Consider the following 27269-nt stretch of genomic DNA (forward strand, 5'->3'; position numbering starts at 1 on the left):
CTCACAAGGATCTAATGTCAGTTTTGCGTTTTTACCCTTAATGGTAAGGATTTGGCAAAAGGAACGCTGATCCTAGATCTGTCCCTACAATCAACTTATTCTGGGGCAGACAGAAGAATTCACTGCCACACCTGGGTCACGTTCAGCATGCACAAAACAGGAGAAAACGTTTTTGAAATAGAGGAAGTATACCCAAACTTGGCCGATGATAACCCTAATTGGGGTTTTCCATTTAAAAATGTTTTCGGCCATTTGTCATCCTGAACGCAGCCCTGCTATGATGCAAGCTGCCAGCGATAACAGTTTCCTTTGCATCCTTATGACTCCTGTTGTTTTTGAGAGGTTGTTGTTTGTTAGTAAACATTAGCTGAAGCCGACCTCGTACCAATCTCGCAGAGGTCCCCTCCGTAGCTGGGCAGGCATAAGCATTTGTAAGAGTCTGCATTTTCCACACAGGTGGCTCCATTGGCACAAGGGTTGGAATGGCACACATCAACCTCTGCAAAAAAGGGGGGGGGCGAGGTGAGACTGGTGCCTCAGGGGGTGAAGGGGTAGTTGCCTTGGCAGGGGGGGAGCTGGGAAACAACATCTTGGAAGTCATGGAATCAGAACACTCTGAGATGCTGCAACATGGTGATTCAGACTCCAGCCTTACTGTCAGGTCATCATTGAAAGGAAGATGAATTATCATCTCAATGATGTTCACTCCTGTACATGTTAACCTTTCTTCAGACCACAACATTTTACTACTTTTTTCATAAATGTTGAACTTCTGATTCATACAGTTTAGAAGACAGATACTTTATCATATCAATGTATTCAGATCTGAAGTAACTTTAAGTCTGGATCAGCTACTTGTTGGGTGGCATACCCATAGAAATAGAATGACTAGATGAGAGTAATTCTAATTCTTTGGGAAGTCTTGTGTTCAGATTCATATAGGCAGAAGTTCCAGGTATGTACACAGCATGTACCCAGTATGCACCAGGATGTTGGTAGGTGTACCAGGGGTTAGCAGCCATGCAGTAGGAAAGAGAATAGAACCAGCAGGAAAATCTGTCTGAAATGGCATCATAATGACGTCCAACCAGTTTTGCCAGTTGGGTAAGCTTACTGTAGCCTAGGCAACAGCAGAACAAAAACAACACAGGATGGAGTGACTCATGATAAAGGAGTATGGTGGAGAGATCCTGAGACATCGAGGCAAGGAGACGATACACACATACACGCCAAAGACCCCGCGACTGTCTGACAAACACGAATGAGAGACCCAAAACCAGGTGCAGGCAAAACAGGACAAAACATCACACTACAACACAAAGCATACAGTACATCAAGACAGGAAAAAGTGGGAACAAAATGCATTGTTAGTGTTAGTGAATCACATATAAAAATATAAAAAATACAGCCTACGGAATATTGCTAAATGTCTGAATATGTACAGTATCAAATAGTAGCATCGGGACAGAGGGTTGCAAAATTCCAGGAACTTTCAATAAATTCCCTGGTTTCCCAGAAATCCTGGTCGGAGGATTCCGGATTTCCTGCTTATACCCTTCTGATTCTGGGAAACCTCCAAACAGGATTTCAGAAAAACCATTCCCTGAATTACGCAACCCTAATCATGACAGAGCGACCGATGTCCAGGCATACAGTAGAGAGATGAGAAAAGCATTGTTAGAAACTTTCTTTACTAAGGTGTGTTACTTTCCAGTAAAAGATTTACAACACTTCTGAGGACGTCAGAATGGATCAGAAAGAGAGATGTGCAGAGAGTTAGGAATGAAGACCTTGCTAGGAAAGGAAGGAATCTTATGAGAGATAATGAGAGCTAATGATACCCCTGCATCAGGACTCACCATACTGGCACCCTTCTCCCACTTTCCCGGGCGGACACTGGCACAGCCCAACACCATCCTCCACTGAGCATGACCCAGCACCACACGGGTTAGGGTCACATGGGTTAGGGATACCTAAGCATGAATACAATTAGGATGAATACAATACAGTGTGTACCTTAGCACCAAAATGGCACCATACTCCCTATTTAGTGTACTATATAGGGAATAGGGTGACATTTCTGATTGGCCCGTTCAATAAAAACACCATGCCACTTTACATAATTTAAATAAGTCTGTTGGCTCTACAGCTTAACAGCCAAACAAACGTTCTTTTAACTGTCCATAAGTCGACTGAAAGTGTGCTGACTCACCCTCCTCTGAGGATGGCTCCTCCATGACGTCAGGGGTCTGCAAGGAGATGGCTGGGGCAGCCAATCCGGCGGGAGCAAGGTTGGGGGCAAAGGTCACGTAAAACTCGCTGGTGGTCTCCCCCAGCTCAGCCCCGCCAGCCATGGCCTCCTCTGGCCCCTCTGTGCCCTCCATAAGCTCCCTATTGCTGGGCGGAGAGGACAGCACCACAGGGAGCAGATCTCCAGAGTGTGCCCCAGATGAGACACCGCTGGCCTGGTTTGGGTGGTCAGCACCACTCCCTGTGTGGGACCCGCTTCCCTGCCCACTGAACTGCACTGGCCCAGCCCCCAGCTCCATGGAAACCGTGGTTGCCTTGGAAACCTCTGTCATGAAGTCATTAGTCAGGAAGGTGACAGCGCTGTCCTCCTCATCGCTGGTGGAGGATCTGGAGATTCCAGACATGTCTCCGGATGGGAGGCCCGACGTTCCGAACCCTGATGTGTATCCGCCTCTTCCCGCTCCGGAGTCGTAGTGGAGAGTCCCCGAGGCCTCCTGTTCCCCTGAGGCTGACCCCGTGAGGTCAGTAAACCCTGACCCCAAGAAGGTCACACCCGGGAAGAACCCTGAGCCGCTGCTGCCCGAGGCCGAACCGCTGATATCACCACTTCCGGAGCCGTAGTGGAGAGACCCCGAGGCCTCCTGTTCCCCTGAGGCTGACCCCGTGAGGTCGGTAAACCCTGACCCCAAGAAGGTCACACTCGGGAAGAACCCTGAGCCGCTGCTGCCCGAGGCCGAACCGCTGATATCACCGCTTCCAGAGCCGTAGTGGAGAGACCCCGAGGCCTCCTGTTCCCCTGAGGCTGACCCCGTGAGGTCGGTAAACCCTGACCCCAAGAAGGTCACACCCGGGAAGTACCCTGAGCCGCTGCTTCCCGAGGCCGAACCGCTGATATCACCGCTTCCGGAGCCGTAGTGGAGAGACCCCGAGGCCTCCTGTTCCCCTGAGGCTGACCCCGTGAGGTCAGTAAACCCTGACCCCAAGAAGGTCACACCCGGGAAGAACCCTGAGCCGCTGCTTCCCGAGGCCGAACCGCTGATATCACCGCTTCCGGAGCCGTAGTGGAGAGACCCCGAGGCCTCCTGTTCCCCTGAGGCTGACCCCGTGAGGTCGGTAAACCCTGACCCCAAGAAGGTCACATCCGGGAAGAACCCTGAGCCGCTGCTGCCAGATCCGGAGCCGCTGAATTCCAGGCCCCCTCCACCCAGCTCCTTCTCTTTGTGTGTGTGAGAGGTGGAAACCTCCATCAGTTTCCCATCGATCAGCAGGACCTGAGTGTCTCCGGTTCCCGACTCCTCTCCCGAATGACCACTGGAGCCTCCTGAGGGAAAGAATCCTGAGGGAAATCCGGAAAACTCCTCACTGGAACTAGAGCTGGAGCCGGACGACATTCCAGACAAATCCCCACTTTCACCAGAGCTGCTGGAGCTGTCAGACGAAGAGCCGCTCTCCTCAGAACTGACACCGGAGCCACTTCCCGAACCCGACAGGAACCCACTGCCACTGAACATTCCCAATCCCATTTCTGAGGGGAAGGTGAGGATCCCAGTGATTCCCTCTCCAGCCTCCTGAGGACCCCCAGAGCCCAAACCAGATAAAACGTTGCTACTCCCTGAAGAGAAGGTGACCGTTATTCCCGATCCGTCTCCACTCAGCCCCGAGCCGGACGCATCTTCACTACTCAGACCAGACGATCCGCTGGGAATCTCTGTGCTTCCACTGCCTGAAAGATCACCTGACCCGGACAGATCCCCGGAATGAGGCAGATCACCAGAGTGATCACCAGAGAGATCTCCGGAGGATCCACTCGCGCCAGAGGCCCCGGAACCAGAGCCTGAGGACTCCACAGAGATGGGAGGAGTGATGGAAGGCAGGACTGTGGAGAGAGAGTGAGAGTCAGAGAGAGAAAGAGGGAGAGAGAGACAGAGAGCGAGATATAGAAAGAAAGAAAAGTGATTTACATATTTCAGTAATGTATATACAGTGTATTTATATATTTATAGTGTAGAATTCCATAAAATGCTTATTAAAGGCAAGTGAAGACTATGGCTCTTACCAGGCCTCAGCAAATCAGTGATGGATGTGAGGTTAACCAAAGCCTCTTCTATCTCTGTGATGTTCAATCCAGTTTCATTGGCGAGAAGCAAGATGTCCACTACAGGAAACAAAAAATATTTGAGTGAGTGAGTGAGTGAGTGAGTGAGTGAGTGAGTGGGTGAATGACTGAGTGAGTGAGTGAGTGAGTGAGTGAGTGAGTGAGTGAGTGAGTGAGTGAGTGAGTGAGTGAGTGAGTGAGTGAGTGAGTGAGTGAGTGGGTGAATGACTGAGTGGGTGAGTGACTGAGTGGGTGAGTGAGTGAGTGAGTGAGTGAGTGAGTGAGTGAGTGAGTGAGTGAGTGAGTGAGTGAGTGAGTGAAGGTGAGTGAGTGACCATGCAAGCGAACAAGTGAGTGAGATTGAATGATAATGCGAGCGAGTGAAGACTCAGTGAGAGGGTGAGAGGGAGAGTGAGTGAGAGAGTGGGTGAGTGGGTTGGTGGGTGAGTGAGAGAGTGGGTGAGTGGGTGAGTAGGTGGGTGGGTGGGTGGGTGGGTGAGTGGGTGGGTGATTGAGAGAGTGGGTGAGTGGGTGGGTGAGTGGGTGGGTGGGTGAGTAGGTAGGTGGGTGATTGAGAGAGTGGGTGAGTAGGTGGGTGAGTAGGTGGGTGAGTGGGTGAGTAGGTGGGTGGGTGAGTGAGTAGGTGGGTGATTGAGAGGGTGGGTGGGTGGGTGAGTAGGTGGGTGGGTGATTGAGAGAGTGGGTGAGTAGGTGGGTGAGTGGGTGAGTAGGTGGGTGAGTAGGTGGGTGGGTGAGTGAGTAGGTGGGTGATTGAGAGGGTGGGTGGGTGGGTGGGTGGGTGAGTGGGTGAGTAGGTGGGTGATTGAGAGGGTGGGTGGGTGGGTGAGTGAGTGGGTGAGTAGGTGGGTGATTGAGAGGGTGGGTGGGTGGGTGAGTGAGTGGGTGAGTGGGTGAGTAGGTGGGTGATTGAGAGGGTGGGTGAGTGAGTGAGTGAGTAGGTGGGTGATTGAGAGGGTGGGTGGGTGGGTGAGTGAGTGGGTGAGTAGGTGGGTGATTGAGAGGGTGGATGGGTGGGTGAGTGAGTGGGTGAGTGGGTGAGTAGGTGGGTGATTGAGAGGGTGGGTGAGTGAGTGAGTGAGTAGGTGGGTGATTGAGAGGGTGGGTGGGTGGGTGAGTGAGTGGGTGAGTAGGTGGGTGATTGAGAGGGTGGATGGGTGGGTGAGTGAGTGGGTGAGTAGGTGGGTGGGTGAGTGAGTGAGTAGGTGGGTGATTGAGAGGGTGGGTGGGTGGGTGAGTGAGTGGGTGAGTAGGTGGGTGATTGAGAGGGTGGGTGGGTGGGTGAGTGAGTGGGTGAGTAGGTGGGTGATTGAGAGGGTGGGTGGGTGGGTGAGTGAGTGGGTGAGTAGGTGGGTGATTGAGAGATGACACATTATTCTATTTCATTCCTGTGTCTATCCAAGACCAACGTCCAGATTTGATTGCGTTTTAGCCTGAATATTTTTTTGATGTTGAAATAAAGTGGAAACAACATGACTTATGATTCAACACATTTCAGTCCAAACCTTTGAAGCAGTAGGCGTCATATCTGGAATACAGGTCTGGGTATCCTGTCTGGTTGTTGTGGGTGTATACTGTGTACACCCCTGCCTTCCCTGCACCACACGCCGCACGGGGGTTGGTGATGGGGTACCGGACACTCCGGTCGATTAGCCAACCTGCGCGGCACTTATCCAGGCCTTGTCTCCAGGCGGTGTAGAGCTGCCCAGTAGAGGCCAGGGTAGCGTTCAGCTCCTGACAGTGAGCCAGAGCACCGTCATAGGTGAAGCCCTCACTGGAGCCAGCATGGAACACATCACCTAGAGAAGAGAGGACAGTCAGGTTAACGGATCAGAAGATGGTGAGAAGATAAGAGAAGAGGACAGTCAGGTTAAGCGATGAGAGGATGGTGAGAAGAGAAGAGGACCGTCAGGTTAACGGATCAGAGGATGGTGAGAAGAGAAGAGAAGAGGACAGTCAGGTTAAGCGATGAGAGGATGGTGAGAAGAGAAGAGAAGATAAGAGAAGAGGACAGTCAGTTTAAGGGATGAGAGGATGGTGAGAAGAGGACAGTCAGGTTAAGGGATGAGAGGATGGTGAGAAGAGGACAGTCAGGTTAAGGGATGAGAGGATGGTGAGAAGAGGACAGTCAGGTTAAGGGATGAGAGGATGGTGAGAAGAGGACAGTCAGGTTAAGGGATGAGAGGATGGTGAGAAGAGGACAGTCAGGTTAAGGGATGAGAGGATGGTGAGAAGAGGACAGTCAGGTTAAGGGATGAGAGGATGGTGAGAAGAGGACAGTCAGGTTAAGGGATGAGAGGATGGTGAGAAGAGGACAGTCAGGTTAAGGGATGAGAGGATGGTGAGAAGAGGACAGTCAGGTTAAGGGATGAGAGGATGGTGAGAAGAGGACAGTCAGGTTAAGGGATGAGAGGATGGTGAGAAGAGGACAGTCAGGTTAAGGGATGAGAGGATGGTGACAAGAGGACAGTCAGGTTAAGGGATGAGAGGATGGTGAGAAGAGGACAGTCAGGTTAAGGGATGAGAGGATGGTGAGAAGAGGACAGTCAGGTTAAGGGATGAGAGGATGGTGAGAAGAGGACAGTCAGTTTAAGGGATGAGAGGATGGTGAGAAGAGGACAGTCAGGTTAAGGGATGAGAGGATGGTGAGAAGAGGACAGTCAGGTTAAGGGATGAGAGGATGGTGAGAAGAGGACAGTCAGGTTAAGGGATGAGAGGATGGTGAGAAGAGGACAGTCAGGTTAAGGGATGAGAGGATGGTGAGAAGAGAAGAGAAGAGAGGACATGGACAGTCAGTGCTCAAAACAACTCCCACAGCGATGTGGTCTGTGATAAGCCAAACCTCTTTTTCAATTGCCATTCATTTCCCACATAGTTAAGACAGTGTATATATAATAAACTAGCCCAACCTCTTGACTTATCTTTAAAGACTACTACTGCAATAAACAGACAAGAAATAGACAAGGTATGACAACATCTCTGGGTTACAAAGTGATTCAAGAGCAATTTGAGTGAACAAAACCTAGTGTGTTTTCTCACCCCTGAGTCTGTCCACGTAGCAGTACACATCGTAGTGTTCGTCAGCGGGCCTCAGTCCATAGGACCTCACTCCTGGTAAAGTCTCCAGATCCCCAGAGCACTTTTCCAGAGGAGACACGATGGGATACCTGGGCATGAAAACAACCTTTATTCACGGCCACGAATGGGAGTATAATGAAGAAGAAGACGGTTGTACTGATGGTAAGGAACAGTGACAAGGACTTGAAACAAGTACAGTATCTCTCTGTGTGTGTGTGTGTGTGTGTGTGTGTGTGTGTGTGTGTGTGTGTGTGTGTGTGTGTGTGTGTGTGTGTGTGTGTGTGTGTGTGTGTGTGTGTGTGTGTGTGTGTGTGTATACATGTATTAATCTGTCTGTAGTTGTGTCTTTAAATATGTTTGTGTGCCCATGTATACAGACAAGTGTGTGTGTGTCTTCCCTCCTACCTGACGGTCTGATCCAGAAGCCAGCCTGCATCACACTGGTGGTAGCCGGCCTCGTAGGCAGCCTGGAGCTGCTCTGGGGTGGCGATGGAGGCTCCAACACTCTGACAGGCCAGCTGGGCCTCCACGAAGGTGAAGGCGTAGCGGCTAGGCCCAGCACGGTAGTGGAACACCACACCTACAGATGGAGGGGTAATGATGCTGATATAATGTGGTTGATCTCATGCACCAAACACATTAATCACCCAACTGTGTTTTTATTCACAGTTTGTAATCATTCAGATTTTTTTAACAATTATTTGGTGTCTTTTTCAGAGTGTGCTGTAAAAACGACATTGGAAATATCCTCTCACAGTCCACCAATAAAGCTGGCAAGTCTCCTCAGCAATGACTGTAATTCTTCTCTTTCCATTTCAACACGCAAACTCTCAGTAGTATTGAAAGTAGGGCTTGTACACTCAGTTGTTCCAGAAACAACTTTTCCAACTTTTCCATAGTCCCATGAAAAGTGACTATGTATACTATTTACAGTGAAACCCAGCAGATATCCAGTCACTGACCTGTAGCAGAAAATAAATATTCTGATGCGCTCACTTCGCTGATCTCACTCCCCACATCCGGCCTGGCCGTTACTCTCCCCACCACATCCACAACCAACTCTGTCACACTGGGCGGCTGTGGGAGTGGAAGCTCGGTGACACTGGGCGGCTGTGGGAGTGGAAGCTCGGTGACACTGGGCGGCTGTGGGAGTGGAAGCTCGGTGACACTGGGCGGCTGTGGGAGTGGAAGCTCGGTGACACTGGGCGGCTGTGGGAGTGGAAGCTCGGTGACACTGGGCGGCTGTGGGAGTGGAAGCTCGGTGACACTGGGCGGCTGTGGGAGTGGAAGCTCGGTGACACTGGGCGGCTGTGGGAGTGGAAGCTCGGTGACACTGGGTGGCTGTGGTAAGGGCAGCTCAGTGACACTGGGCGGCTGTGGCAGGGGCAACTCAATGCCGAAGGTGAAGTCCACGCTAGTGGGTTTCTGGGTGGCCAGGTCCTCGCCCAGCGCCTCGCTCTCTGTGGTCATCTTCCCGAAGAACACCTCGGGAGGACCCTGGGTCACCGTGGCAATGCTCAGGACGCTGCTGCCCGCCTCGGTGGGCACCGCCATGCCTGAACCCTCCTCGTCCGTTTCTAGAGGAGACCGAAGAAAGGGTTCATGCTCGTGATCGCTAAACTGTTGGGAACGGTTTCCAAACGGAAACATGTGGTGAGAATGGTTGTTTACTGTTTCACTTAACACTGTTGTGATCCTGAACAAATTCAGCCATTTGACAAATTTGAAATAATAAAACGCTTAAAAATATGACTCAAATATGACACTAAAACACACACACACACACTTAGAAATATGACACTAAAACGCACACACACACACACTTAGAAATATAACACTAAAACGCACACACACACGCTTACAAATATGACACTAAAACGCTTACCAATATGAAACATTAAAATAATCTTGTGTCGGTAGGTTCATTCCAATGACAACACATTCCAGTCTATGGCTGATTCACAGTGTAACCTAGCCTGGCTATATAGCCAACTCATATAGGAGTTGCCAAGACGACACAGACAGATCTGGGACCAGGCTAAATGCAACCTACCTGTGTAGCAGTAGGCATCATAGCGGGATTCGGGGAGGGGGTACCCCGTCTGGTTGACGTGGAGGTACACGGTTCGTACCCCCAGCAGACCCCCTCCGCACTGCGGCCTCCGGACGTTGATGGGGTAGCGGACGCTCCTGTCTCCCAGCCAGCCTGCATTGCACACATCCAGACCAGCCTGCCAGGCCAGGTACAGCTGTCCTGTGGTGGCCAACAGGGCCCCCTGCTTACTACACTGTTCCTCAGCCTCAGAGTAGGTGAACTTAGCCACAGAGCCAGAGTAGAACACACTGCCTGGGAGAGGAGACAACAGGGGAGGATGGACGTGAGATAGTGACATGTTCAGTGTAACTTGAGGTTGATAGTTGTGAAGTTAAGAATATTTGAGTCAATGTAACTCATTTATTTCATTAAGGCAATGCACATTAATCACAATTAAAATGTTCACCATTTTCACATCAGAGAGAAAAAGGCGTCTGTGAAAACGTTCTGTATTCTCCAAAGTGAACATGTCCTGATGTCATCCTGTCACTCACTTATGAAAAAAAGATCAAGGATGTATCCTTGGTTACCTGTCATCTTCTCGGCAAAACAGTACACGTCGTAAGTCTCGTTGACATCTCTCACTCCGTAGGTTCGCACCCCGGGGAACTCGTCTTTGTCGCCATAGCAATTCTCACGTGGATCATGGATTGGGTACCTTTCACAGAAAACAGAGATGAGTGTAAAATCCATACCAGTGCAGAGTGATAGGCCTACCTTGCAGAGAGATAATTTAAAGTGGTATCCTTTGGGATCTGATGTATATCTCGTATATGTTTTGACCCAAATAAATTCAATTCAATCAGTGTGTTGGTTTAATACAGTTAAACACCTCCATTACAACATCAACATTCTGAGTGAATCAGTTGAGGCAGAGACGTGTTAGTTTATTGATTCAATTGGAGCCTTTGTCTTCCTTCCTGGGTAACATATTATTTCAAACATATTATTTTTATGTTTAAAAAGCTTTAAAAAGCTTCTTAGTCCAATACTAGGCTTAATCTGTGTCCGGGAAACCGGTCCACAATGTTTCTTCTAAACCTTGTAGTATTTCTGAGAAATAAACTAGAGGAGGTATATGGAATGAGGGTTTTCATTCTGAGGTGTTGAAAAAAACATACAGGTGTGATCAGAGAAAGGTAAACACAATCCTCTAGATTTTTGCCAGGGATGGAAGAAGGGATGGATGGAGGACAAGAGAGGCTGTGTGTCGAGAGGAAGTGACATGTTCAGAGGCTCAGCTGTCAAACAGTCAACAGGAAGTTCGCATGGCAGACGTCTGTGTTTAGACGGAGGATCAAACCAAATACTGACGTGAAAATGGAAACATTACATAAATGGACAATGTTGAAATACAAACCGACAAGTATATCTCTATTTATAATTCCTATATAAAGTAAATGATCTCAAGACCTCATGATGCTTAGAGAACTGTATGCACAGTCATTATAAACTATGTGTAATAAAATCTTTTAACTTATGTTCAAACATTGGATAGATTGCAGATCTGGGTTCAAAATTATAAGTATTTGGTCAATTTTTTTAGATCATTGTTTTCTTTCAAAGCATTTGATTGAGCCTAGTTGGAGTGCCAGACAGGCGGAACTTGCACTTTTGGGATTATTCCATTGGCTCCATTGCGTCAGGCAAGCTCACTCAAGCTCACTTAGTGTTTGTTTCTTTAAAATATTATTTGAAGACAAGTCTTATAGACTCCCTCCTTCACTTTGTTCTGAAATCAGCTCAGTTATTTCCAGTCACTTCATTCACTTCACTGCTTTTGGCACTGATTTGAAAACAGCAACTGATTTCAGATCAGTGCAGATGAAGGAGAGGGATATAGGCTGACCTGACAGTCTGGTCAGAGAGCCAGCCGGCGTCACACTGGTGGAAGCCGTCATCGTACGCGGCCTGGAGCTGCTCTGGGGTCGCGATCACAGCACTGTTCTGGATACAGGCTGCCTTGGCCTTCTCAAAGGTCAGAGTGTAGCGTGTCGTGATGGCCCGGTAGTGAAACACGATACCTGGAGAGAGACAAGAGTGTAACAGCGCCAGAGCAGCCAATAATGCCTCCATAAAATAATTAGATCACTGTCTATCTGTGTGGCTTAAATATACATGATTTATTTTGCTTCAAAGTTGTCTGTATGGTTCATATACAGTACATACAGCAAATTTTAGAATATAAAAAAATTATTACTCATGAATCCATACAAATCCTTAGTTTTAGGCAAATAATAACATTTTTAATGTCCTAAAATCAAAAGACAGAAACACACGTGTGTACAGGGGTAGCTTTAAGCACCAACTTTGTTTACAAAGAGAGCAATATCAAAAGATGAATTCCTTGGCAGCAAGCAGCCGTCACACTCCCACTACCCTCTGTCCCTACCTTGAACCAGGACGTCCACAGTGTCATGGTTGTCCTCGATGCCGTGCTGGACCTCACATCGGTAGGTGCCGGTGTCGTTGGACCTCAACTCTGTGATCTTGATGCTGGCGTCAGTGGGGGTCTGGGGGTAGCCCACCAGGTGGACCCGGTCCAGATAGTCCTCCTCCACCTTGACCTCTCCGTCCATGGCCACCAGGATGACAGAGACACGCTCCTTGGTGATGCGGCTCCATTTGATGCGGTGGGACAGGGGGGCAATGGTGGGGGCGCCGGGATCGTGGACGGTGTGGTCCTGGAAGTAGGGTTAAAGTTCAAGTTTATTAGAAAAACATCATTACATTACAATATAATATTAAATACTATTTTTATGTTGATGACCACTCTGAAATAAAACACATCAAGTCACATAATGGTGGAACTACAATGGGGTTTCTTATCATGGAACTTTGTATCACTCTAACTCATCATTGGTCAATTGAACTGCAGTCCTTTTTCTCCTCACCAGGAATCAAATATGTGAAAAGAGTTGATACATAAAACAGTATTATGAGAAACATGAAAACAAGTCAAAACAAAGTGGAGGGAGTTAAAACAGTGAAGGGAGTTGAAACAGTGGAGAGAGTTAAAACAGTGGAGGGAGTTAAAACAGTGAAGGGAGTTAAAACAGTGGAGGGAGTTAAAACAGTGGAGGGAGTTAAAACAGTGAAGGGAGTTGAAACAGTGGAGAGAGTTAAAACAGTGGAGGGAGTTGAAACAGTGGAGAGAGTTAAAACAGTGAAGGGAGTTAAAACAGTGAAGGGAGTTAAAACAGTGGAGGGAGTTAAAACAGTGGAGGGAGTTAAAACAGTGGAGGGAGTTAAAACAGTGAAGGGAGTTGAAACAGTGGAGAGAGTTAAAACAGTGGAGGGAGTTAAAACAGTGGAGAGAGTTAAAACAGTGGAGGGAGTTAAAACAGTGAAGGGAGTTAAAACAGTGAAGGGAGTTGAAACAGTGGAGAGAGTTAAAACAGTGGAGGGAGTTAAAACAGTGGAGAGAGTTAAAACAGTGGAGGGAGTTAAAACAGTGAAGGGAGTTGAAACAGTGGAGGGAGTTAAAACAGTGGAGGGAGTTAAAACCGTGAAGGGAGTTAAAACAGTGAAGGGAGTTAAAACAGTGAAGGGAGTTGAAACAGTGGAGAGAGTTAAAACAGTAGACAGAGTTAAAACAGTGGAGGGAGTTAAAACAGTTGAGAGAGTTAAAACAGTGGAGGGAGGTAAAACAGTGGAGGGAGTTAAAACAGTGGAGAGAGTTAAAACAGTGGAGGGAGTTAAAACAGTGGAGAGAGTTAAAACAGTGGAGGGAGTTAAAACAGTGGAGGGAGTTAAAACAATGGAGAGAGTTAAAACAGTGAAGGGAGTTGAAACAGTGGAGAGAGTTAAAACAGTGGAGGGAGTTGAAACAGTGGAGAGAGTTAAAACAGTGAAGGGAGTTAAAACAGTGAAGGGAGTTAAAACAGTGGAGGGAGTTAAAACAGTGGAGGGAGTTAAAACAGTGGAGGGAGTTAAAACAGTGAAGGGAGTTGAAACAGTGGAGAGAGTTAAAACAGTGGAGGGAGTTAAAACAGTGGAGAGAGTTAAAACAGTGGAGGGAGTTAAAACAGTGAAGGGAGTTAAAACAGTGAAGGGAGTTGAAACAGTGGAGAGAGTTAAAACAGTGGAGGGAGTTAAAACAGTGGAGAGAGTTAAAACAGTGGAGGGAGTTAAAACAGTGAAGGGAGTTGAAACAGTGGAGGGAGTTAAAACAGTGGAGGGAGTTAAAACCGTGAAGGGAGTTAAAACAGTGAAGGGAGTTAAAACAGTGAAGGGAGTTGAAACAGTGGAGAGAGTTAAAACAGTAGACAGAGTTAAAACAGTGGAGGGAGTTAAAACAGTTGAGAGAGTTAAAACAGTGGAGGGAGGTAAAACAGTGGAGGGAGTTAAAACAGTGGAGAGAGTTAAAACAGTGGAGGGAGTTAAAACAGTGGAGAGAGTTAAAACAGTGGAGGGAGTTAAAACAGTGGAGGGAGTTAAAACAGTGGAGAGAGTTAAAACAGTGGAGAGAGTTAAAACAGTGGAGGGAGTTAAAACAGTGGAGGGAGTTAAAACAGTGGAGGGAGTTAAAACAGTGAAGGGAGTTAAAACAGTGGAGGGAGTTAAAACAGTGGAGGGAGTTAAAACAGTGAAGGGAGTTGAAACAGTGGAGAGAGTTAAAACAGTGGAGGGAGTTGAAACAGTGGAGAGAGTTAAAACAGTGAAGGGAGTTAAAACAGTGAAGGGAGTTAAAACAGTGGAGGGAGTTAAAACAGTGGAGGGAGTTAAAACAGTGGAGGGAGTTAAAACAGTGAAGGGAGTTGAAACAGTGGAGAGAGTTAAAACAGTGGAGGGAGTTAAAACAGTGGAGGGAGTTAAAACAGTGAAGGGAGTTAAAACAGTGAAGGGAGTTGAAACAGTGGAGAGAGTTAAAACAGTGGAGGGAGTTAAAACAGTGGAGAGAGTTAAAACAGTGGAGGGAGTTAAAACAGTGAAGGGAGTTGAAACAGTGGAGGGAGTTAAAACAGTGGAGGGAGTTAAAACTGTGAAGGGAGTTAAAACAGTGAAGGGAGTTAAAACAGTGAAGGGAGTTGAAACAGTGGAGAGAGTTAAAACAGTAGACAGAGTTAAAACAGTGGAGGGAGTTAAAACAGTGGAGGGAGTTAAAACAATGGAGAGAGTTAAAACAGTGAAGGGAGTTGAAACAGTGGAGAGAGTTAAAACAGTGGAGGGAGTTGAAACAGTGGAGAGAGTTAAAACAGTGAAGGGAGTTAAAACAGTGAAGGGAGTTAAAACAGTGGAGGGAGTTAAAACAGTGGAGAGAGTTAAAACAGTGGAGGGAGGGTCCCTGAAACAGGAGGTAGTAATCTTGTTTATTTTTAAATAAATAAATAAAAAATAATATGATATGTTTTGCTAAATCCAACATCCTTATTTCTCATAACTGTGTGGTATTGACAGTGGTGCCAGGCCGACCCACCTGGAAGTAACAGGGTAGTACCAAGGTGCTGCCCAGTAGAGGGCGCTGTGGCAGCTCCAGTGGGACGATCACACTCAGTGTGTCCTCAGGGTCTGGAGGGGAAGAGGGCAGAGAGATGGACACACGCACACGCACACACACACACAATCACACAATGATTAACAAACAGACACAGGTAAAGACAGTGACACACGCACACACAAAAAGCCATGAAACCAGACACAGATAAATATGTCATTTCATATGCACTGTATAGTGGGGAGTAATATGTCCACATACCCAGAAAGGAGTGCTCCTCATAGCTGCTGATTTGCTGATCGTGGTTGAATGTTGCCGAGGTGACGGACAGACAAACACAAAGTAATACAATCCACCTGGTCATAGTTTACCTGAAATCAAAAGAAGAAACGCTGACATTGCACCCTAAGTAGTGTTCTGTTACATTGTAGTTTAAGGTTAATGTTATACAAAGACATTGATTGGCCTTAATTCATTCAAATTCATTAAAAGACCGTAAAATCAAAGACAGACCAGTTCTGTCTAAGAATGATGACCATTAAGGATCACTTCCACACAAACCCTCTGTACCTCTCCTGGCCTCTGACTTCTACTAGAATGTCTTGTCAATGTAACTAGAGGCACTCAGGTTCTGGCTGCCTCAGGTTCTGGCTGCCTCAGGCTCTGGCCCCAGTCCAGTCCACTGACTGCATCTATAATAGATCATCATAATACAATAGTAATACAGTGCATTCATAACGTATTCAGACCCCTTCACTTTTTACACATTTTGTTACGTTACAGCCTTATTCTAAAATTGATTAAATTGTATTTTTACGTCATCAATCTCCACACAATACCCCATAATGACAAAGCAAAAACATGTTTTTTTGACATTTTTGCAAATGTATATATTTTTTTTACATAAGTATTCAGACCCTTTACTAAGTACTTTGTTGAAGCACCTTTGGCAGCGATTACAGCATCGAGTCTTCTTGGGTATGACACTACAAGCTTGACACACCTGTATTTGGGGAGTTTCTCCCATTCTTCTCTGCAGATCCTCTAATACTCTGTCAGGTTGGATGGGGAGTGTCGCTGCACAGCTATTTTAAGGTCACTCCAGAGATGTTCGATCGGGTTGAAGTGCGGGTTCTGGCTGGGCCACTCAAGGACATTCATAGACTCTCTGTACTTTGCTGCGTTCATATTTCCCTCGATCCTGACTAGTCTCCCAGTCCCTGCCAGTAAAAAATATCCCCACAGCATGATGCTGCCACCCCCATGCTTCACCGTAGAGATGGTGCCAGGTTTCCTCCAGACGTGACGCTTAGCATTCAGGCCAAAGAGTTCAATCTTGGTTTCATCAGACCAGAGAATCTTGTTTCTCATGGTCTGAGAGTCTTTAGGTGCCTTTTGTAAAACTCAAAGGGGACTGTCATGTGCCATTTAATGAGGAGTGGCTTCCATCTGGCCACTCTACCATAAAGTCCTGATTGGTGGTTAGCTGCAGAGATGGTTGTCCTTCTGGAAGGTTCTCCAATCTCCACAGAGGAACTCTGGAGCTCCATCGGGTTCTTGGTCACATCCCTGACCAATGCACTTCTCCCCCGATTGTTCAGTTTGGCCGGGCAGCCAGCTCTAGGAAGAGTCTTGGTGGTTCCAAACTTCTTCCATTTAGGAATGATGGAGGCCACTGTGTTGTTGGGGACATTCGATGCTGCAGATATTTTTTGGTACCCTTCCCCAGATCTGTGCCTCGACACAATCCTGTCTCGAAGCTCTACAGACAATTCATTCAAACTCATGGCTTGGTTTTTGCTCTGACATACACTCTCAACTGTGGGACCTTATATAGACAGGTGTGTGCCTTTCCAAATCATGTCCAATCAATTTAATTTACCACAGTTGGACTCCAATCAAGTTGTAGAAACATCTCAAGGATGATAAATGGAAACAGGATGCACCTGAGCTCAATTTCAAGTCAAAGGGTCTGAATACTTATGTAAATAAGGTATTTCTGTTTTTTTGCTTTGTCATTATGGGGTATTGTGTGTAGATTGATGAGGATATTTTTTTTTAATCCATTTTAGAATAAGATTGTAACGTAAAATTTTTGGGGAAAAGTCAAGGTGTCTGAACACTTTCCAAATGCACTGTTTATGCCATTTAACAGACACTTTTATCAAAAGCTACTTACAGTTAGTTATGCGTGCATACATTTTACGTACGGATGGTATTGAATCCACTATCCTAGCGTTGTAAGTGCCATGCTCTACCAACTGAGCTACAGAGGCCCACACATTTGTGAACTACTTTCCCAACTCCTCCCAAACAAACCCATTACCTCAGAGGTGCCTGTGTGGAAGGCATGTACTGTACAACATTATACCTGCAGTAAATCCAGTCCTGTTTTTTAAAATCCATTTTTAGACCAGTTCAATCTGGGCATTAATGACATCAGAATGAATGAAGCACACTGAAACGCCGTCCTCTACTACTAGCTTCACTGAGATAAACAGTTTCATTATGTCGGTTTTATCAAAACTACAGAATTAATCAGGATTGAATTGGAAGCACAAAGGGCTATATTGTTAGAGTTAATGCATGGCTATGTACACAAAGTTACAGTGGCCTATTCCTTCCAGCCAACTTTAAACAAGGGCTGGATGGATGACGCCCCCCCCTCCCTGCATGCAGCTCAGTTCCCCCCCATAAATGAACTCTCCCCAGTTTTCATAGAAATAAAATAAGCATATAAGTCATCATTGTATGAAATTCAACCAAATGAATATACTGAAAAAAAGCAAAAAGCAAATAGTATTTGTGACAGTATAAAGTTAGAAGGTGAATTGGATAGGCAAAGGCATTGTAACATCAGTACTGATACTGCTACACGTAAGGGCTAATAATACCATGATAATATCAACGTCCTGTAATTCTGCATGTAGTTGAAAGAGTTTGATATGTGGTAAGTGTTATATGTGTTAGTGTATTGCCACTCCAAGCTCATGAAATAAAGCATTACAAATGTCCCTCCTCATCTCACACAGCAGTCCGTTCTGTTGTTAACACCTCGACCACACCGACAGCATCATTGTACAAAACAGTACGCAGCATCATCTGATATATGTGAAACAGAAGTTCAACATTCAGCATACAGTTTAATGCATACATTCAATAAATCCAACATCTGCACCACACAGAACGCACTGCAACTGCCTCTGCAACGCAATGCTGCAAGGCAAACGCAGCGGTCCACTGGAAATGAATGTACTTCTGGTGTACCAAAACGCAATAACGCTGTCAGTGTGGTGGAGGCGTAAAACACAAACCTCTAAACCGGACGGAGGGGGTGGCCAGGGACGAAAGCAGTCAACAGAAATGCTTAGTAACATCCTCAGATATATAGACATGTACTCACACTCATACACAACCTCCCTGTTATCCCACCATTAACAAAGAGCTACTCAGTTTTTTCAGAAGTAAATGTTCAGGTTTTGTGTTATTGCATTGGAGCTCGATTCGGTTATTTCTGAGTAACAGCCTCTCCCTCCTCTTTAAGTAAAGACTACAACTTTTCTGAAGAGAGAGAGGGGAGGAGGCTTCTTGCTCAAAACTTCCAATAGCCGACCAGGGTGAATTTCTCAGAGAAGGATCAATGTATTAGCCACGTATAGTAAACTTGAAACAGGCATCTGACTGCAGATCAATGGAGGCTGTTGGAAGGAGGGAGAAATGGGGAGTGGGGAGGACAGGCTCATCATAATGGCTGGAAAGTAATGAATGCAACGGTAGCAAACACATGGACCAATAAAATCTGAGTTTGGTAAACCCAGAGCAGTCAGTTTGGTCTTTCATGATTTGGTCAGTACATAAGTCTGACTAGAATAGCAGTGTGTGGGGGTTTGTGTGTGTGTGTGGGTTTGTGTGTGTGCGTGGTTGCGTGTGTGTGTGCATGTGTTTGCGTGTGTGTGTGCATGTGCGTGCTTGCGTGTGTGTGTGTGTGCGTGCTTGCGTGTGTGTGTGTGTGTGTGTGTGTGTGTGTGTGTGTGTGTGTGTGTGTGTGTGTGTGTGTGTGTGTGTGTGTGCGTGTGTGCGTGCATATGTGTGTGTGCATGCATGTCTCACCGAGGTTCAGTCCCTCACTGATCTAAGTATATAATGAAGTATTTTCAATTTATATTTTTTATTCAGAATATGGTACCTGGCTTAGGACCATTTGGACCAGGTCACTTTTGCTAAATAGATTTTATCTCAACAATAGAAACCTGAATATAAAGGTTAAATAACTCAATATAAACCAAATCTAGTGGCAAGCTATGGTGATCTAATCTCTCATGACATCTTTAACAGTAGTTTATTTGGTTCTGGCTGCCGAGATTAATGGTAATGAAATAATCACCATTGTTCTCTTGATGGGACGTGACCAGTAAATGAGCCATGACAGTAAGTCTTCATCCCAAATGATACCCTATCCCCTTTATAGTGCACTACTTTTGACCAGGTCCCATAGGGCTCTTGTCAAAATAAATGTACTATATAGGGAATAGGGTGCCATTTGGGATGCAACCTAAGACTCTAACGTAACACTGGGGTCACCATGAGCACCATGCTATTACCAGACCATGCCGGATGGTTACACCCACTAACACAGCATGTTTCCCGCACTTATCCTAACATAAGAAGACAGGGTACTGATTCTATCTATAGCGTGTTACAATCAGGGGGCTATATTAGATTTGGGACAATAAACTGAAAATGATCGACACCGACCAGACAGATCACTAATCGCAGGCATTTTGCTGATATCCTTCATTACCATAAGTAGCCTATACTAGAGAAATGTGAAGTTTTAAATTAAATAAGTTTGCTAATATGTGTGATTGTTAATGGGACAATTGATGGATACAACCATCAAACTAGTAGTAAAAAACGATGGTGTACATTAATGTTATAAACGTATATTTCTATTTATCGTTATCACATCAATTCAGGCAATTTATCACCATATGGATTGCTGTCCATATCGCCCAGCTCTAGGCTATATTGTCACGCCAGAATAAAGTCATTTTCTGAGCAAAAAGCAAATGCAATTTCCTTACTGTTCATCTTTTCTGAGTACCTAACTGTGTTTACCCCTTGTGTGAAGATACTCATAACAGCAGGAAGCCATTTCAGATCTTGTGTGAAGATACTCATAACAGCAGGAAGCCATTTCAGATCTTGTGTGAAGATACTCATAACAGCATGAAGCCATTTCAGATCTTGTATGAAGATACTCATAACAGCATGAAGCCATTTCAGATCTTGTGTGAAGATACTCATAACAGCATGAAGCCATTTCAGATTTTGTGTGAAGATAGCCATAACAGCATGAAGCCATTTCAGATCTTGTGTGAAGATACTCATAACAGCATGAAGCCATTTCAGATTTTGTGTGAAGATAGCCATAACAGCATGAAGCCATTTCAGATCTTGTGTGAAGATACTCATAACAGCATGAAGCCATTTCAGATCTTGTGTGAAGCTACTCATAACAGCATGAAGCCATTTCAGATTTTGTGTGAAGATAGCCATAACATAACAGCATGAAGCCATTTCAGATTTTGTGTGAAGATAGCCATAACATAACAGCATGAAGCCATTTCAGCTCTTGTGTGAAGATAGCCATAACATAACAGCATGAAGCCATTTCAGATCTTGTGTGAAGATAGCCATAACATAACAGCATGAAGCCATTTCAGATCTTGTGTGAAGATAGCCATAACATAACAGCATGAAGCCATTTCAGATCTTGTGTGAAGATAGTGATAACATAACAGCATGAAGCCATTTCAGATCTTGCGTGAAGTTAGTGATAACATAACAGCATGAAGCCATTTCAGATCTAGTGTGAAGATAGCCATAACATAACAGCATGAAGCCATTTCAGATCTTGTGTGAGCTTACGTTCATGTTATTTCATCCTTGATCTCCAGTTACAACATTGTACATATACATAGTTAATATTGTGCACTGAAATATCCAGTATGACTGTTGGGGAGTCAGCATAGACACAGAATGGAAAGCGTAGACACAGTATACAATTATTCAGTTATTCCCGTATAGTTACATAGGTATAAATCAACGTAAAGCGTCAAGTCAGCTGTCACACTGCCCTAAACAACAAACATCAGATCAATAACTCTCCCTTCAACACCCAAGCCTGATTAAGTAATAATACATTAGACCTGAGCAGGACAGGAATAATCCCAGTACTGGACCACTGTCCTGGGATAACCTCTCAGTAGGAAAGGAATAATCCAGGTACTGGACCACTGTCCTGGGATAACCTCTCAGTAGGAAAGGAATAATCCCAGTACTGGACCAGTGTCCTGGGATAACCTCTCAGTAGGAAAGGAATAATCCAGGTACTGGACCACTGTCCTGGGATAACCTCTCAGTAGGAAAGGAATAATCCCAGTACTGGACCAGTGTCCTGGGATAACCTCTCAGTAGGAAAGGAATAATCCAAGTACTGGACCAGTGTCCTGGGATAACCTCTCAGTAGGACAGGAAGAATCCCAGTACTGGACCAGTGTCCTGGGATAACCTCTCAGCAGGACAGGAAGAATCTCAGTACTGGACCAGTGTCCTGGGATAACCTCTCAGCAGGACAGGAATAATCCCAGTACTGGACCACTGTCCTGGGATAACCTCTCAGCAGGACAGGAAAAATCCCAGTATTGGACCAGTGTCCTGGGATAACCTCTCAGCAGGACAGGAAGAATCCCAATATTGGACCAGTGTCCTGGGATAACCTCTCAGCAGGACAGGAAGAATCCCAATATTGGACCAGTGTCCTGGGATAACCTCTCAGCAGGACAGAAGAATCCCAGTACTGGCCCAGTGTCCTGGGATAACCTCTCAGCAGGACAGGAAGAATCCCAATATTGGACCAGTGTCCTGGGATAACCTCTCAGCAGGACAGGAAAAATCCCAGTATTGGACCAGTGTCCTGGGATAACCTCTCAGCAGGACAGGAAGAATCCCAGTATTGGACCAGTGTCCTGGGATAACCTCTCAGCAGGACAGGAAAAATCCCAGTACTGGACCAGTGTCCTGGGATAACCTCTCAGCAGGATAGGAAGAATCCCAGTACTGGCCCACTGTCCTGGGATAACCTCTCAGCAGGACAGGAAGAATCCCAATATTGGACCAGTGTCCTGGGATAACCTCTCAGCAGGACAGAAGAATCCCAGTACTGGCCCAGTGTCCTGGGATAACCTCTCAGCAGGACAGGAAGAATCCCAATATTGGACCAGTGTCCTGGGATAACCTCTCAGCAGGACAGGAAAAATCCCAGTATTGGACCAGTGTCCTGGGATAACCTCTCAGCAGGACAGGAAGAATCCCAGTATTGGACCAGTGTCCTGGGATAACCTCTCAGCAGGACAGGAAAAATCCCAGTACTGGACCAGTGTCCTGGGATAACCTCTCAGCAGGATAGGAAGAATCCCAGTACTGGCCCACTGTCCTGGGATAACCTCTCAGGAGGACAGCCAAGATTTGTCCAGTCAGGTAGAGAGGGATCCCACTCTGGCAGAGCCCATGGATTCTGCACATCCCTGCAAACTCTACTGTGACATGATGATACATGTGGTGCGGAGGAGTTCTAAGAGACACTATGGGACAGTAGTACAGGAGGCTGATCTAGCGGTATTACTGACACCTCCAAAACACATACGGCCCCTGGAGATGAGGGTTCAATCCAGTAGTCCACCTCAACCTTTCAGCCTTCTCAACTATCTCCCTGTCTCAAACCCTGTCTAACACCCCCCCCCCCCCCCCCCCCTTAAGTTAGGTAACTACTGTCTCTATTCTGCCTCTATGATCTAATACAGTACGTGCAAAAAGAGGCAAGGTCATCATATAAGCTCCATCATTCTAGAAAAACTTGAGCTGCATAACAATGAAATCATTGTTTAACATATTGCTGGCTTCTTTGAATCAGTGTCGGAGGGTCAATATGAAGAGAATGTCTGTTCTCAATACTGTCAAACCCCATAAACCTCAGAATCAGACATCTAAAAACCTACCACTAGCAAAGAGTTAACAACTGGTACGTGCATCGAAAGACATAGCCAACCCTGGAATCAAGGTTCAAAGCTGGCAGCGCCAGGGCTTTTCAGGCGAACATGGACTAAAAACGTCTTGCTTGGAGAAAAAAAGTGACAGTTCATTAGCCGCCAGGTTATTTGAGCGCCGTGCTAACAGCTAACCCCCACAGTGTTTCCATTGAGCTGGTGTGGTACGGTCTATTCCCGGTGAGGCTGGGGCCCATAAGACCCGGTCTGTTCCCCCTGAAGCTGGTATTATAGGAGCTCTGACAACATTTTGCCCAATGTAAACACTTGGAGGCCCTTTCCATTCCACTGAGAGACCAGTGGCAGGGTAACACTGCTCACATTCAGGTAGAGGTTAGCTAGCAGTGTAAGACATGATGGCAGCAGTTAGGGTCCATAGCTAATGGATGTGATGGCTACTGCTGACTAACACACTGATTGGATCAGAGCTCTCATAGTGAATATAGGATTTTGAAAGTGAGAGGGACACATCTTTTGCAAATTAGCATCGAACAGAAACCACATTAGAGAGCATTTTGTCAATTAATTTGGTGTTTGTGTCGATGATGACTGCTTGGACATTGACGAGCATTGGCACAGCAGTGTCCATCATTGGTAAAACTCATGACAGTGTTCAAGCTTTGGCATTATGGAGGCAAATCTGCAGGTACCAGGCAAGGTTAGCTTATACTCATCCCATTATAGGCTCTTTTGCACTGTTACCTGTTTCACACCTTCATGGAGACTTGAACCGTACTGTGCTGGCTCATTTTCACATTGTTCTGCCAAGCACGGTCCCAGCAACTATGATGGATGTTTAACCAGGATAGCACAGTCTGGTTTGGCTCAGCACGGTTCAGCTCAGTAGTGTGGAACGGGAACAAGGCATAGACACTATCAGCATGGTATTATGACAGCATTGAATGACATTAGGGTATGGTTGTATTGTTCAAGGATTCTTTTTATTTTTCTCCTTTTGTGGTGACAAAATTCAGTATGTTCATATCACATATAATACAATTTTCATTCAAACTGTGTCACACAGACACATTTATTGACAAATCTGGTTAGGGTTATCAATACTGTCAGTCCAACACCTTAATCATTATGCCAAGAGGTCTGAACGCCTGGAACAAAGTCACTCATTAGTCATCCAGAAGAGGACTGGACAGTGGACACCCCTCGAAGCCTGGTTCCTCTCTAGGTTTCTTCCTAGGTTACTGCCTTCTAGGGAGTTTTTTCCTAGCCACTGTGCTTCTGCCTCTGCATTGCTTGCTCATTGGGGTTTTAGGCTGGGTATCTGTAAAGCACTTTGTGATTGTGATAACTGCTGATGTAAAAAGGATAGGTGTTGTACTAGGTCAATACCGCTTCACTCTTGTAAGTCCCTTGTGTCCAAACTGATGGGACATGCTTTGGATGGCTGCACCGATGGCTGCACCACTTCTGACACCAACGTGGTGAATAGCCCTGACTGGGACTCATCTACAGGTCCCTCTGACTGTCAGTCGTAACACTTTAAAAGTTACACTAAGAGGTCCAAACCTCTTGACGAGGTCACTAGCTTGGCTAACTGTTAGGTGGGGCTGAGGTGAGCGAAGTGGACTGGATTCATTTATCTATCACATTTAGGGGTGGCTAGTAATCTCGAGGTTAGCATGTTGGGCCACTAACCAAAAGGTTGCTGGTTGAAATACCAGAGCTGACAAGGTGAAAAATATATAAATCTGTTGCTGTGCCCTTGAGCAAGGCACTTAGCCTTAATTGCTCCAGGGGTACTGTACAATGGCATCCCTGGCTGTGACCCCACTCCCTGTGGGGGTGTTGGGATATGCAAAAAAATCACATTTCCATTACACATTTGTGTGTAACAGGATAAATAACACTATTATGTTATAATAGTACTTTCCGCACAATCCCGAAAATCTCCCCCCTGCCAGAAACCTTCAAATTTCCTTAATTTTGTGGCTAGAGTCAAATAGTTTCTGTGGCACACATCAGAGTCAAATACTTTCTATAGAACAAACTTCACGTCAGGATAGGCAACCAAAATGAATAATGACTGTATGTGTGTTATATTAAACATAGAGGAGGGAGTATAGCGGCATCTTTACAGATAGCTAATGTGTAGATTAGTCTAGGTAAGGAGGTTGCATTATCGGAACGCACGACTTGCGCGTCATTTTAGGTAGTGTGAAGATTATGAATTATGTGCGCTCGTGGACAATACACTACCGCACAAGGCTAAAGTTTGCAATTTGATAAGCCCCGAACCAAATAATTACGTTTTGTTCACCTGTAGAAATGCAGACTCTCTCCGCGATCCGTCAGCTCAAAGATAAAAACTGCACCTGCAGAAAAGGTAAATTATTCTGGTATTCTTATTTCTTCGAGGGACGTTTATTCTCAGCGAGTTTTCTGTCGTAAATGTTACTTGTCCCGTTGATGGTCGCGTGTACCAGTTTAAAATCCCAGTGACAGCCCACGAGCGGTGGAGGACGACGGTCCGCGCGAGTGTCAAGAGCGAAAAGAAACCACTTTCACACGGGGAGCAGGTTTAGCTGTAACAAACCTGGAAGGGGGGGTGATGTAGTGAGTGAAGGGGAGGATGGAGAAAACATATTCAAACTTGCTACCTCATGACACCAAACTCTTGTGCCCAGTGAAATTAGGTAACGTTTTACGTTTACACATCAAAGCACAGCCTGCCTGCGGTGGTGGGAGCTCAGACCAATATGGCAGACACAAGTCAAATGATCCAGATAAGTGACATAAGTTACATTTCTGTGATTTATTCATACAGACCTAGTCATATTTCCATAGCATTTGTTTTGGCCATAGCATTTCACATTTCAAAGACTTGAAGGTATCAACTTCAGAGGCAATTCAGAGGCAACCACCTGAATTAGCCTAGTTTAGAGGGCACCAACCCACTGATGATATTTTGGTCAACTGACTCCTGATGGGGAATTGTCACTATAGTAGGCCTATTCATATTTGTTCTCAGTAAACCATCTGGGTTTAGAAAATGGAAAGAAACGATGTCATCACTTGGGTGCATGGAAAAGGGCACTGCTTGGAATGGTTGGATGATGTTTCTGGGAACCCAATTCATTTTGGCAGCTACAGAAGACAATGATGGATTATGTATGTGGTGTACTGTACATAGTGCTACAGTTATAGCTCTGTTGCCTCTTATGTATAGCAGAAACATGTATCTCGTGTCCCCTTCTATCTATTATGTCATTCCTCTCAGCATAAATGAGGTGAAAGGTCAAACTCTGGCCTAATGTTGCTAAATCACCCATTTCCTTTTTTCTCAATACTCACCTCTTGTTTCCCAGGGGTTTCCCAGGGGTCAGAGACCCTTTCAGGTCCACCACTGAATGCTCACTGGGGCAGGAAATAGCAACACATGCAATTACAAAAAATGACACGTTCTGGAATTTTGTTTAAGTGGAAATTTATCCACCCAAGCATTCTGTCTGGTCTTAATTGTTATGTTGATAATAGATTGCATTCAATAATGGACTTGACTTATTGACCAGGCAACCTGTGAAAGGAGTGCATTTACATTCTTATTTCTTGTGTGCAAAAGTTACACATTTTATTATGTGGCAGCTTCATCCTTTGTCCTCCATCCATTCTGTTACTGTCTTTTACTCTCATTAAGTCTCTTAACCTTCATAGTTGCCGGCAAGTCTAACACAGAGGACCCTGTCCTATTAGGTTTCTGACTCCAAAGGAAACAGCCTCTACATTGCCAGCCCTCCCAACAACCCACAGGGTGTGTCATGTTCATGTATGATATCACTGAGGCCGTGTAAGGGAAAAGCGTTTCCTGCCCCACCTACTTACATGCTCTTTCCTCCTGCTTCCCTTTCTGTAAGAAAGCATCACAGAAGAGAAGGTGAAGGGAGTCAAGGGATGCAGGAATGGGGGGAATGTTGAATGTGACTTGAGGTTTGGAGAGGGGTGGTGTTTGGCCGATCTGTCTCACATGTGTTTAAGCTGAACAGTGTAACTGAAGTGCCTGGAGACAACTTCGTAAGGGGCGGTTCTGGTATCCCACAGCGGGCCTGTATATCTGCACTGTGTCACCAATCCAAGGGACAGACTTAGCCACCAATAGGAATGCCAGATTTACTACGGATTTTCTCCAATACAATGTTCACACCAGAACATAAAAGGAAGAGCTGAATGCACAAA

At 45.8% G+C, this 27269-nt stretch overlaps 1 protein-coding gene across 3 annotated transcripts in view; it reads right to left on the bottom strand.

The window, feature by feature from the left end:
* Positions 1-25609, bottom strand: part of LOC106562525 (aggrecan core protein) — a 34319-nt gene extending 8710 nt beyond the window's left edge. Inside the window, exons 1-15 of one of the 3 annotated variants that reach the window (XM_045689393.2) lie at positions 25357-25609; positions 15235-15344; positions 14956-15047; positions 11929-12220; positions 11386-11560; positions 10067-10194; positions 9495-9788; positions 8404-9018; positions 7847-8021; positions 7403-7530; positions 5869-6162; positions 4307-4405; positions 2213-4126; positions 1860-1973; positions 386-499 (exon numbers count right to left, since the gene is read on the bottom strand). In XM_045689393.2, the coding sequence (XP_045545349.2) occupies positions 386-499; positions 1860-1973; positions 2213-4126; positions 4307-4405; positions 5869-6162; positions 7403-7530; positions 7847-8021; positions 8404-9018; positions 9495-9788; positions 10067-10194; positions 11386-11560; positions 11929-12220; positions 14956-15047; positions 15235-15337 (4537 nt within the window). In that variant the 5' untranslated portion in view covers positions 15338-15344; positions 25357-25609. The remainder of the gene's footprint in view (positions 1-385; positions 500-1859; positions 1974-2212; positions 4127-4306; positions 4406-5868; positions 6163-7402; positions 7531-7846; positions 8022-8403; positions 9019-9494; positions 9789-10066; positions 10195-11385; positions 11561-11928; positions 12221-14955; positions 15048-15234; positions 15345-25356) is intronic. The other 2 variants (XM_045689391.2, XM_045689395.2) reach the window with 2 other exon arrangements.
* Between the last annotated feature and the right edge of the window lie 1660 nt (positions 25610-27269).

Source organism: Salmo salar, chromosome 11 (assembly GCF_965601325.2).
Source record: "Salmo salar chromosome 11, fSalSal1, whole genome shotgun sequence".
NCBI lineage: Eukaryota > Metazoa > Chordata > Actinopteri > Salmoniformes > Salmonidae > Salmo > Salmo salar.